The sequence below is a fragment of the Nymphalis io genome, chromosome 23, assembly GCF_905147045.1.
Source record: "Nymphalis io chromosome 23, ilAglIoxx1.1, whole genome shotgun sequence".
In the NCBI taxonomy this organism is placed as follows: Eukaryota; Metazoa; Arthropoda; class Insecta; order Lepidoptera; family Nymphalidae; genus Nymphalis; species Nymphalis io.
Window position 1 is genome coordinate 3,772,274 of NC_065910.1, and position 14,883 is coordinate 3,787,156.

Below are 14,883 nucleotides of genomic sequence, written 5' to 3' on the forward strand. Positions count from 1 at the left end.
ATTACCGATTAGTCAGACTTTCACAGACAGGTTACACAAGGTCTTGTAAAAATATTAAAATAAAATAAATACCTAAAATATAGGATATACATTTTTGTTACTCTCTAAGAACCCTATTGAAAAGATGAGAAAGACTCACGTGTTCCCCTCCTCTTACAACCCGGTTTCCTTCGAGGCGAGGCGACGAGGCGTGAAGAGGCATCTTGCGGGCCGGCAAGGCGAAGGCGGCTAGTGCAGAACGTTTTTCCCGTCTGTACTGGCCGTCGTCGCGTTTGGACTCTACTACCACTTACCATCAGATGGAGTAGAGTCATTTGCCCTCCCGGCGAATATAAAAAAAAAGACTCATAAACCAGTTTGAGTGAGATATGTTTTACCAGATTTTTTAGGAGAAGATTCCACAATTTTTTGACTCAAGGTTGGTTCTAAGTTTACTAACTTACTCGTCTTAACCAAATTTAATTAAATCCTGATTAACATACATTTGAGCTTAGAGAACCTGTATATTATAACACAAGGAATAACATAAATTTAGTCACCAACTCAAATTTATCCATAGATTTGTCACTTGATGTTTGTATATTTGTTTTTTATGAACACATCATGGAAAAATTATATATGATTTCGAATAAACATTTATAAATAACGATCGAATAAAAATGTTTGTACCAGGCACGGGGTCGTACGAATATGTTACATCTCTTTTCCCCATCTTTTTCCCTTACATGAATTAAACATTAGCGTCCGACAATACTTTGTACGGTAAGTTGTTTTCGTGACCTTGCATCCAAAACTACGATTGCCTTGCTCTTATTCAAGCCGAAACACTTTAACGGACAATTAAACATGTTTTGTTTTCCATTTGTGTACTTCAAAGGAAATAATTTATTTTTATATAAATTCAAAGCTTTGTTTAAATGGATTTCATTTAGTTGGATTACATTAACAAACAATGTAAGCAGAGCGACATTCATTGTTAGTTTTAATGTTATTTAACACTGACTGTATATATATATATGTTATATATATATATATATATATATATATATATATATATATATATATATATATATATATGTTATATACCAATGTGTTTTCATGTGCTTAATTTGAGCTTATAATTCATCTTAGCTCAGCCGTGATCAAAAACATCGTGAGTAAACATGTATGTGGCGGGTGAAAAAATGTACGAAGTTTATCCATCAACTCAAATTGGCGAAGTGCGGTGGAGTGGGGCCAAACCTTCTAAAAAAAGACAAGAGGACTTAGTCCAGCAGTGGGACATTTGAAGTTGAACTTAAACGCATTACATTGAATTCAGTGGTACTTTCCGGATTTGAACTCAGAACATCGGTTAAGATTCTCGTCTTCTAACTTACCCATCAGCGCTCCTTTAATTTTTATTAATATAAAATTAAATGTGCATTAAATTTACAAAAAATATTACATATTTACTTTTAGTTTTAAAAAGGGAGTCAGATTGGCAAATGGGCCAAATGGTGGTAAGTGGTAATCACACGGCCCATAGACATTGGCTCCGTAAGAATTATTAACCATTCCGTACAAATCACCAATGCGTCAGCAATCTTGTAAGCAAAGATGTTATTTAAACAATAATATATTATTGTTTGGCGATATATATTCTATGATGAAACAAAGATATTATCCAACTATTTATACAATAGTAATAATAATAATTAGAACGAAAACATGAATATTATTGAACAATACTTGTACTCTGTTATTAGTACTCGTTTATGTATTAGTTAGGTAATATAACAATTCTAGTACCCATGCAAATATTACTATTAATCATCAAATTTTACGTTGCCTGTTTCGTTGATCTAGTGGCTAATAATAAGTTCACAGATTAGAAAAATTCTCATTAGCAGCCCGGATTCTAGAAGTTGGAAGTGTGTATACTCCAGTATCTAGGAAAGCACGTAATGAAAGCAACGGGCTCTAGCGCCTAAACTCTTTCCAGTCTTGTCGGAATAGTCATTCAATTGGATGATGAGTTTGTTATGCGCCTGTGTTTGTACACTCTTGTGCACTATAACATTTTTTTAGGCAGACGAGCATATGGGCCACCTGATGGTAAGTGGTCACCAACGCCCATAGATATTGGCACTGTAAGAAATGTTAACCATCGCTTGCATCGCTAATGCGCCACCAACCTTGGGAACTAAGATGTTTTGTCCCTTGCGCCTGTAATTACACTGGATCACTCTCCCTTCAAACCGGAACACAATAATACAAAGTACTGCTGTTATGCGGTAGAATATCTGATGAGTGGGTGGTACCTACCCAGATGAGCACAAAGCTCTACCACCAGTATGATGATGACGGGCCGCCGCCGCAGCCGAAATTGAACAGGCCATTATCATAATTATGTCGCTTAAATCAACTGTAACTGTTAGACTAAGTAACTAATTAGGTAGTTAGCATGTTACTTGTGATGCCATTTACTGTATTGTGAAATTAATCTACATATTGAGTCAAAAAGTTTATATTAAAATGTTCAAATTACTTTATTCGAGTAGGCTCTTGCGAACACTTTTTAAAGATCATTTTACAGGATTGAATTAAATTTAAGTTTACCGTCGGTAAGAAACTCAGAAGTTACTCTTTGTAATTAAGTTACAGAAGTAATTAAATGCAATCGAACTATTATTAATCCTGTATGGAAGTCAACACCACATTTTTAATATAATATATCCTTAAATAATTAAAATAACTAACCAGAACACATTTGGGCTCATACCTACCCAGATGGAGTCACAATAATAACTTATTAGTTGTAAATTGGAAAATACCAATACAATATCTGTAATTATAATAGTGGCTCAAAATAATAATTAAAAAAGCGCTGTAAGCAAAGTAAAATATCAATATTAGCTAGATTTGAATTTCGGAAACTGAGCTGAACTATAATATATTATCTATGATTAATATTTTAGGATAAACAAAGAAACAACTTTAAAAGATATTATGATATATTCAGTTCCAGCAAATATAATAATAATGTTTAATCGATTCTTCAAAAACAACAATGAAACACACCATTGCGATAACATGTAAAGTTTTAGGAAATAGCGTGTTTATTCAGGGAGAAGATAAGACCCACTCCTTAAGGGTTTTAGGGCGGAGTTTTGGCATGAGAATAAACAACAGTACGATAAATATATATGATAAACTTAACCTTGATCAATAATAATCATATATGGGCAATATATGTCGATATTCGACCAATAACATTGTTGAAAAACTAAGTAAAATATATTTATATGAATTTAAATGTTTCGTTTTTTTTCTACTCTTAAACTATAAATATAGCTTTTAAACTATAATAGCTAGAACACAAAATAAAAACAAAAAATAAACGGTAAATAAATAGACGAGAAAAAGGTACTGAAGTCTCTTTTGTCTTTGTCTATTAATTATAAAATAGACGATCGTTGAAGTTTAGCCATAGATAAATATATATTATATTACATTCGAAGTAGATCGGGTATTCTTGGTTCCGTACAATTTCAACAATAATTTACGGAAGCTTATGAAACTTTTTTCGAAAAATAACTCATCTAAACACACAGATAATATGAAATTATTAAGGTTACAAGTATGTCATTTCATGCGATTTGTCGTAGCGTTTTGTCGTAGCGCTACGTTTGTTGTTATGCGGTCCACTGGTTTTATAAATCTCCTACGAAGCATTGGTATGACATCTGTTTGAGGCTGTTTATAGTAAGATATTATTAGTATTTTTTAGTTTTGCTTATCATTTTGTTTTATAAAGATAGAGTTGTTTATAATGATATAACATAGATTATGTATGGGTATGGCTTTTTACAGTACAGGTAGTAAACATCACCCTATTAGGGAATGGTTAGGAACTTATTCCAACTTATATGGCAGAATCATATATAAGCAAACATGTAGGCCACGTATTTTTTCATTCACCACTGAGCACGCGGTAAATAACAATCACAAACAAAGCACATGAAAAATCTTTGAATGGATTTCAATTCGCGATGTTAGAAAGAAATCCACACATTATATTTACTGCGCTATCATAGTTATTACCCTTTTGATGTCAAACAATTTCTAGAATATATTTTCACTTATCTTGTTTACTTAAAACTGACAGCAATATTTATTTTGACCTAAATCCTACATTAGTATAATAAGTTCACCTTGAGCCGAGCGCTGTACATTAGAATAAAGGTCAGATGACAGTGAGCGAGCAAAAGAATACTCTCATTTTTATCGGATTAAATTGTTTTTCAGACGACTGGCTTTTTGCACCCTTAGTTCAATCATTAAGTTTTATTATTTCGCGTTTCACCTTAGATTATAAGTAAAATTTGATTCACGTAAGGCATTTTCAAATATTCTTTGTCTATTTATCTATAATTTATTTATCTTCTTTTATCTATATATTGCGTTGAGTTTCTTTAATTGGAACTTAGGTCTGAGGTGGTACTTTCAAAATCGGTGGTGGATTTTTGACAATCAAAAAGAAAATGCAATATTTCTATGAATATTTTTGATTTGATTTGATGTGCTCTTCAAGAAAATATAATGAATACCGAATTCACTATGGTATATTATTATATCGTGTCTGCTTATGTTTTTCTTAATAGACTTTTGGAAAATTGTATCGTCTGTGGTATCTTCAATATTGAGTTTATAAGACGCGAATCGAATAACAATTTGATTATATAAATGACACCGATATCTGTTGATTTATTCAAGTATAATTTACATCTCTACATGTAGACTTTAATAATGAACTAAATTGTTTAAACATTAATCGTATTACATAAAGTACAGATTTGCGTTCAATAGATTTCTGAACGATCATTATCGGATCGTTTGCTTTACCGTAATTAATGGATGCTATTACAGTCAATTAGGTAGTGATCTGATAATACCATGATATCCGAAAATCTCTTATGTAATTCGCGTATAATAGTGTTATAAATGCGCGTATTATGCCATAAGTGTGATAGTATAATTTTTGGAATTATAATTTAATTTTATAACAGTTTAATGTGGTACAAATTACATGAAACAGTTCGGTTTTCAAATTTATATAAAAAAGGTATTTTAAAAAATTAGTTAAGAAGCAAAAGAGTGATGTTAAAGTAACGTGTTATAAATTAAAATTTATTGAAAATAATAAAGCCCTTGATTCGAAAGTCTTAAACATAAGTTTCTATTCTCCTAATTTCCGTTTCCTTTTTACTTTTTTTATAATAGTGTTGTTTCGACTTGTTGAAGATACAAATCACAAAGAAAAAAAAGGAGTCTTTTATCTTGAGGTTACTATGAATATTTTATATTGCCTTTGTTATTGGCAGCTACATACTTTATTTTCTTTTTATTATATCTTACATAATGGGTTTATAAATACGAAAATTATTCATATTCATGGTATTGAACATAATAACTAAAACTATCTAATATTTAATTATAATAAGGCTGTGTCCCCAGTGCAAAACAAAGCAGGAAAATCACGTATCCGCACTGCAATTGCGGTGTCGTAAAGTGTATATAAATCGTAATTTTGCAATGAATTTTAAACAAGAGCGTATTAAGGCAATATAATTGTAACTATGCCGATTTATTTACGGCTTCGGCCTCGGCACCATGTATACAAAGCTTTCAATATTCACAAAAAAAAGTTTTCATTGGTATCATAATATGTCAGCTTGTCTCAATATCAGATAATTTTTTTTTGGACAAATAGTTTGGTGGGTGGGCAATAATCATCACTTATTGACATTGGCGCTGTAAGAAATATTAAGCATTCCTTACATAACCAATGTGCCACCATCCTTGGGAGCTGAAATGTTACATACCTTGTGCATGTAGTTACACTGGCTCACTTACCCTTAAAACCGGAATACAACAACACAAAGTATTTCTGTTTGGCAGTTGAATATCTGATGAGTGGTTGGTACCTAACCAGGTGCGTTTTGCATAAAGCTCTACCGCCAAGTAAAATTGAACGAAACTTTTTAAGCTCGCTTATTTAACGCTTTAAATATTTAGTTATCGTAAAATCTATACATATGTCATCTAAAAACTCACTCATTATCCTTTTGCATATATAAAAGTAATAAAACTAATAACGTGTACGAAATTTTTTAAAATGATCAGTGGAGTAGTTACGGCGTTAAATCGTAACAAACTCACATTCGCAATTATAATATTAGTAAAGATTACAATAATGACAATGGATCAACTAATTTAAAGTTAAATAAATGAGAAATCAATTAAAAGATGACTTAGAAAGAAATTACCTTTTAGAATTAGAATTTAAAAGGATTAAAAGAGTTGAATCCATGGTAACAAGGTATATAAGTGCCCTGAATACCTAAATAACTCGTTAGTCTCGATCGATTCAACTGAAATAGGACTCATTAAAATGTAAAAGGTCTTTGATTTTTAAATCAGCCTATCAGTTTGAATGGAATTTATTATCTACATCGTATTACTTCTAAGTATGTTACTGATCTTATTATTAACTCATAAGTTGTGTGTATAATCATTTTCAAACTTGCTATTACTGTTATAATTCTTGTTCTGGGGTATATTTTTTTCATAAGAGAGAAATTCTTTGCTTAATTCACCACAAAATTTTAAGAATTCAAATAGTCGTTTGACGTTTATCTCACGTCATATGCAGATCTCCATACATTGCTTTTCAAGCCTTTGAGCAATTTAACGATTTGCTTGTCCGGATTAAAACATGCAATATTTTGAATATTTATTTGGTACTAGAATATTTTGGTGTACGTTTTATATGATTTAATTAAATGTTGATATTAACGTCGTTACAGAAGCCAAAACAGTAGATGATATCGCGATCTTTTATGCAAGTTTTCGTCCAATTTTTGGCAAAGTTTAAGATAATTTTAAATTTAAAAAAATATTCTCATCTCAAAAAATTGATTTTATCCAAACTTTGATTTTTAATAAACTATAACCTAACTTAAAGAAGGTATCGATGATGGTATGTTACACATAAATCAAAAATTATTATTTATTGATATATATTTTAACTGTTGTATTTTCTAATGTTAATAAGAACCCTAGAGTTAGATAATACTGCAAACAAATTGTGTACATGTATCTTTTGGGTGTGTAAATAAATTATTATTATTATTGTTACAGAATGCAGAAATTGCGGTTGTATCAACTACCTCAAAGAAGCTAGCGTACTTTCATTAAAGCAATAATGACTATAAATTTAAGTGCGACGAAATGTGACCAAGTTTCCCAAATGTGACTTTCACTACATTGAGTGCCAAACAATGTTTTGCTGTAAAGAACTTAAACTACTCTACGCTACTGTTGTTCTTTTACTAGAAGCTGAATTATTGGTGAACACAGGTGCTATGGAGTCGAAAAGGTCTTCCATTCTGGTCACTCAAAACGCAGACGATCTAAAATCCTTAGAATTGTGTACAACCAGAAATCAACAAAGATTGGGTAGTGTGTTTGGAAATTTTACTCGACACCATAAAAAAGGTAAATATTTTCATTTTATATGTTCAATAATAGCATCAAATAAAACAAATCAAGAAAAAAAAATAACAAAATTTTGTGTTAGTTTTAAAAACTTAATTACCTTTTCATTAAATATAAAACTTTAGTAATGAATTATAAACAGTTCATGCATCTACTGTATAGCTTGACAAAAATAAAATACAATGGCTAATGTTAATTAACTTTTAATGGCGGTAAATATACGGCCAGTAATTATAAGCCCAATAATTAAAAATTAACCACAGTACAATTTGACGAACCAAATGAAAACAGTTGTACAACAAAAGCGCTTAAAATATACAAAGAAAATTACGTTTTTGGGTAAATATGAAATATAATTATAACGAATGTTTTGAAAAAAAATAATAATAATATACTTCTGCCGTTTTTTTATCACTCATTCATTCAATCTATATAACTTTCTTTACTTAACATATATTCATTGTAATTATAGAAACAAGGACTTACAATTTTCGTAAAACAATCACCTCTACAAAAAATAGTACAATTAGATAATATTCAAATGTACTCAAGTTAATATAAGACAGAATATATATAATATATAAATAAAAATTTAATGCTTTTTAGGTCACAGGAGAAGAACTACAACTACTACATCATCAACACAAACAACAATAGTTTATACAACTATTGATACTGATGAAGATTCCACTGAGTCTTATACGATGAGTGCCTATAATATTAGCACAACCACATATCCTAAATTACCCAAACCACTTCGTTTGTCCTCTGTATTAGATAAAGATTTCAATGAAGATGTATATAATATAGATAATGTTCTAGAAGAAGCTAAAGAAATAAGTCGGGAAAGACACCATAATAAACATCATGAAAGGTTACAAGATAAGGAAATCATTACAGAATTAGACGAAGGAGCACTAACAAAGTCTTTAAATAAAGTTAAAAAAATGTATAGAGATTCGACCGCGTCAGCGGTTAATAAGCTTAGTGGAAAAGGTTTAAAAAATGGTATATTTTTGACTGAGAATTGTACTACTGTTATAGCTCAAATAGGAACAACAGCAATATTACACTGCGAAGTTAGTGATATAACAGAAAACACGGTAAGTTTCCTTTGTAATTCTACGTAATAATATATTGGAATTCGTATTAGGTTTCACATCTTTACTTATTTTTGTTGTCGTTTTCCTATTTGATACGATATCGATTCAATACAATCAATTACTTGGCCGTTTTTATTAGGAATCATTGAAATTGAAATATTAGTTTATTTTATAAAATAAAACTGTTAGTGGCACAATTAGATATTTAATTATGTCTCGGTGTCAGGAGAAAGATATTCACGAATATACATATACTGTAAATACAATATCAACACATACATATTTCTGAAAAAAACGAAACCAAACTCAAGAAATCCAGATAAAATATAGACAGCTGGCTTTCAGGTCCAATAGCCGATATCACGTATTTAAGAGTTACATATTTCAATCATTTTGCTTACTTATCTTACTATATATATTAAACGATATCGTATCGAATAATGTGAAAACATTTTAAGATTTCATTTTACATGTCGTAACGACTTGCTAACCAGATTGGATATGACAAATTCTATTACATTTAATAAATTACCCTCATTTATAATTCACTCGAAATTCGTCTACACATTTAAGCAAACCTTTTAATTAAAAATTTAAGTATTAACTTTATTCATTTAATATAGTGAAGTTAAAAAAAAATCAATAGAACGAAAGATGGTAATATTGTTTAAATGTATAGCCGAATTTTGATTTGAGTTATTAATAAGAGTAATTGCTGAATATTATAAATGTCTTAATAGACTGTTGGAACCTTAATAAATATATATTCTTAGGATAAATTTAATTTTATTGTTTGATTTGAATTAAATAAATTAAAAATATGTCACCTGGTGGCACCTGATAATGAATAAATGAAAATGCTACTTATGGTATTTAAATTTCTTCTTAAGTTGAAAAAATAATAAAATATAAATCCAAAACTTACTTATCAATGTTTATATTTGTTACTCCCGAGTGGCTATTTGTTATTAGTTAACAAGAAGTAAAGTTAGCGCGAGACCGGCCATTATGGAAATCCTTGGAAGAGGCCTTTGTCCAAGAGTGGACGTTTTCCGACTGAGATTATAATAATAATAATATTATCCGGGGACATTTTTTCACACACGGCCATCTGATCCCAAATTACGCTTGTACAGAGCTTGTACTTTGGTTACCAGATAACTGATATACTACATATACTATTTTTCTTAAGTAAATACATACTTATATATTACATCCAGAATCAGGACAAATAGACATGTTCATGCACACAAATATTTGTCCTGGGTGGGAACCGAACCCACAACCTTCGGCGTGAAAGGCAAGCATCCAACAACCACGCCAACCGGCTCGTCGACGATGATGATGATAACAAGAATCTCATCGTAAATCGAGAATATATAATATTTTCTCTTTTAATATATCATACAATTTTAATTTTAGGTTACGTGGATAAGACGGAAAGATTACTCGCTTTTATCCGTCGGTCTCGTCACTTACAGCGCTGACAGTAGATTCTTTTCTGCTCACGGGAGACACGTCAAGGTAATTGTGTTTATTATTAAAACTTTAAGTCGAATCTCTAATCTACTCACTATTGATAACATAGGCTTAATAAGGTATTTCTTACTTCTGAGCTTAACTCATTTATTATTACACAACAACGAAATGATAGTTAAAACTGAATATATAAATGTAATAATAATTTCAAATGAATTTATAGTATTTGATTATTTTGATTTAAACATGATATTGTAGACGTTAGAAGTTAGTATAAAACTTCATTGTTTTTATTATGTAAACTGTGTCGCTTTCAGATGCATTGATATATTTCACTAATAGAATATATAAAATAAAGCTTATGTTTACGGGGGTTAACGAGCTGAGATGACCAACCCAATGGAGAGGAAACGAGTAACCTTACCAAGAATCACGGGCTCAAATCTTCACGAACACATTTTTTTAACGTTTTTTAATTTATAATAAAAGCACATGTGAAAAAAATGTGGTTTGGCGATGAAAAAATTATTGTGAGGTTAATTATTATTACATGCATGTGTCTAAAAATCGATATCTTAACCTTATTCAACTGGCATCTCAAAAGCACTTTAGAATCGTTACTTTTAAGTTTTCTCAAAGGTGAAGCAGTCTACTGGGAATATAGATTCTGCAGAGAATAACAGCTCAAATCATCGTGAGAAAGTCTGCCTTTGTGGGGTACTCGTAAAATCTCGAGTTGCAAAATGGCGCCTGACGCTCGTAATCTGAAAACCTAGATTTACACTCGACTTTATACAAACATGTTATATTCAGAATTACACAAATAAAATTTACTCAAAATAAACTTGATACATATTAAGTGGAAAATTAAATTTTCGTACAATATTTCGTCACTGTACATAATATTGTATATTATGTTATGCATGTATGGTGACGTCGTTTCCTTGGAAATTCCAGGTACTCTAGATGGATGGATCAACGTGGCGTTAAATCTCCAAGACCATTTATATTTACTTTTGTTACTTTGTTACTTTTTAATAAAGAGATAAATTTAATGATTACTAGGTGGTAGGGCTTTGTGCAAGCCCGTCTGCGTAGGTACCACCCACTTTGATATTCTACCACTAAACAGCAATACTTCGTATTATTGGGTTCCGGTCCAGAAATGAAAATTATCACAGATACGTAGTCGATTGGAGAGCGTTGTTAATATATTTAATAAGCAGCTATAGCCCCCTACGTATAATTGGATCTACAAAAGCTTCTTCTATGACTAACTTCCTTGTTGATTTAATCGTTAATCGTAATTATTTTATTATTTTTCATCCGCGCCTTTGTCCGCATATCTCAGAAGTTATGTATAAAAAAACAAACTCGTAAATCGTTTAATTGCTTGTTGTTTTAAGCCAACGATATATTCTTCAATTTCAAACATGAATGATTCAAAAAGAGAATTTTAGTTATTTATTTATACCAACCTCAATTGCCATACCAATATTTGACTTTATAATGACAAGGATTGTAATATGAATTTTCTCAATTACGTCAGAGAGAGTATTATGAATATAATGAAATAAATCGTTTCTTGAACAAACTAATAAATAAGGTTAAGAATGAAGATCTCGATTTAATTATATTATAAACAAAACCACTGTCGTCGTAAAACTCCATTTTGTCAGAAATAAGATTTTCGATTACTTTATAAACTTCGAAATTATAAACTTAGGAAGCTCGTCCCTGTTTGTTTGATTATCTGATACCATTAATGTATGAAGACTAAAGTATAATTTTGTTTGTTGAAAATTTAATTCACTTTGTTTTGCTTGATATTCAATATTTATTTTTATGTTTCTTTAAATATAATCATTGTTCCAATTTTTGGTAGGTATGCAATTTCTTTTCAAAGAATTTGATTGAATTTGATCCAAGAATTCTAGGTCTCTCTTACTCTGATCATGGACCCAACATGTGTCCCAACATCGATCCAACATGTGCAAGCTTCCTCACTATGCTATCTTTAACCGAAATGAAATATAAACAAAAATTAACCACATGAACACTGTGGTGCTTACCCAAATTTAAACCCGCAATCTTTGATTTAAATATAGATTTATAAATTTATATAGTCATCAAAATTAAAAATTAACCAACTTTTTAATTAAACTCATTTATATTCTTGTTCTTTTTTTATTTTAAAATATAGTTTTACTCGTAGGACTGGGCCCTACACATACGCTTCGCTACGTCGGCTGATGCGGGATACTATGAGTGCCAAGTGCCGACACATCCACCGACTAGCATCTTTTTTAAACTAGTTCTTGTCGGTAAGTATATACATTTTTGTTTTGAACTTTTTTTTTGATTCAATATTCATAAAAAAAAAATTAAAAGAATTTGTTATTTATAAAAATCTTTAAACGTTTTTATATACTTATTTCAAAATATATTTATTATAAATTTGTGGCAAATTGAATATAAATCAAAGAATTACTTTTCATCCTATGAAATTATTTTAAAATTTAATTGCTTAAAATGATTAACTGTTTTAATACAAATACAATGAAATTACACTTTAATTTACACTCAACTTCACATATAATGTAACAACCAACAATATCAAATACATAGAAACGTCTAAAGTGATAAATAACATATACAAACAAAGTCGTAATATAAATGAAATCATCCATTTGTCCTAATCAAATCGCCCATCCAAATATATCGGAGCGCGAATATCGTCAAATACATAAGTTCATTCAAACCGTCACTAAAATAGTAACAATCAAAGCGTAAGTGGTTTCTAAGCCTCCAAATATGAAGACATATATAGTGTGTTCCATATTTTTGAATACCTTGGATGCTTACAAGCCACTCTCTTTAAGTGTTTCTATATTTTTTTTTGTCTGTGACTTTATATATAACGCTCACTGTACATCAAAATTGTATCAATTATATAACATACTTAATTCAGAGAAGATTTACAAAGACTTTCAAATTGCCAATTGAGCGATAATTTACAGACAGCCTTTGAGCATAGGACACTGCCTATTAACGCTGGTCCGAATTCTTACACAATAATAAAATATTGAAGTATATGTACAACAATAATCGAACACATAATATTATAATAAAACTGCAACGAACTTAATAGTTACACTATTAATACATGTTTTTCGTATATAACAGCTTTCGGTGTATTTATTTTTGTATCGCATATAGATAAATATTCGAAAGTGATATGCCATATTGACTATAATAATTATAACATTTAATGAATACATGAATCACAATAGCGTATTGTTAATTGGTTTTCAACATTTAACAAGTGAGATATGAGTTTTATCAATGAACAACACTACTAATCCTCTTTTATTAATTTGTTTATATATTGTTTTTAACATATACAAGTATATATCTTATCACTTATATATTTACGCTAATTATTCATTTCCAAACATACATAAACATATAAGTGTAATATATATATATATATACGCAAAAAACACAATTATCATATATTATTTAGTGACAAACTGTAACAGTTTGTTAATTGTAATAAAATATTTTATTGTATACCAAATTAAAACACAGTGTTACAGAGTATACACTTATTATATTAGTGTTATATTACAGTAGTAGTAACAGCCTGTTAATGTCCCACTGCTGGGCTGAAGGCCTCCTCTCCCTTTTTGAGGAGAAGGTTTGGAGCTTATTCCACCACGCTGCTCCAGTGCGGGTTGGTGGAATACTCATGTGCCAGAATTTCAGTGAAATTAGACACATGCAGGTTTCCTCATGTTGTTTTCCTTCACCGTAAAGCACGAGGTGAATTATAATCACAAATTAAGCACATGAAAATTCAGTGGTGCTTGCCCGGACTTGAACCCACGATCATCGGTTAAGATTCACGCGTTCTTACCACTGGGCATTCGCGGCAATTTTAGATTAGTGACAAACGGAGATTTCGAATTCTGTTTGAAGCTACTGTGAGATTTAAACTGCTATATCCTTACCTCACTCTTTTTTATATAGAATTCCTAAGTTGAACAGCGAAATAAGGTCAGAATTAGGCCTATTACATTTTTTATGTAACGCTAATTTATTTGTATTTCCTCAACCAGCCGCTTACGCAGAGATAGTCGGTGAATCAGAGAAGATTATTCATGAGGGATCTATGCTGAAGCTCGTATGTGTCGTCAAGAGATCCACCGAGCCTCCATCTTATGTGTTCTGGTACTTCGAGAACCGAATGATCAATTATGATCTAAGTAAGTACATTTTTGAATATATTATAAAAGCTAGTTTTTTCTATATTAATAAATGATATAATAAATTATATAACCTAATTATGTGTTATAAATGCGCAAGTACATTATTTAAACATTGTAAGTTATAAGAGACAAATATGATAAATCTTAACTAATATGATTATTTGTTACGCTTTTACAACTAAGCTGATCATTATATTTGTATGCACGTTGTTAGGGGTACAGAAATGGACGTAGGATACCAAACACCTCGCATTCTAGTTCTAGTTTCCACTGTGCTAGGCACATCGCCTAATGTGGATATTTTAGTAAATATTATTAATAAATTGTTTGTTGCGTTGGTTAAAATCCCACGTCGGGCCAGTAAAAAGGTTATTGAGTTTTATGTCTAAAATTCTCAATAGTAGCCCGGAGTCTGGAAGTTGATAGTGTGAACACTCACGTGCCTCGGAAAGCACGTAAAGCCGTTGGTTCTGCGCCTGAACTCTTTC

At 30.6% G+C, this 14,883-nt stretch overlaps 1 protein-coding gene across 1 annotated transcript in view; it reads left to right on the forward strand.

The window, feature by feature from the left end:
• LOC126777662 (uncharacterized) overlaps positions 1-14,883 on the forward strand; it is a 64,286-nt gene that overhangs the window by 37,011 nt on the left and 12,392 nt on the right. The window contains exons 2-6 of the mRNA XM_050500783.1: positions 7,186-7,542; positions 8,149-8,645; positions 10,068-10,169; positions 12,340-12,448; positions 14,246-14,392. Coding sequence (XP_050356740.1) covers positions 7,326-7,542; positions 8,149-8,645; positions 10,068-10,169; positions 12,340-12,448; positions 14,246-14,392 — 1,072 coding nt within the window. The 5' untranslated portion in view covers positions 7,186-7,325. The remainder of the gene's footprint in view (positions 1-7,185; positions 7,543-8,148; positions 8,646-10,067; positions 10,170-12,339; positions 12,449-14,245; positions 14,393-14,883) is intronic.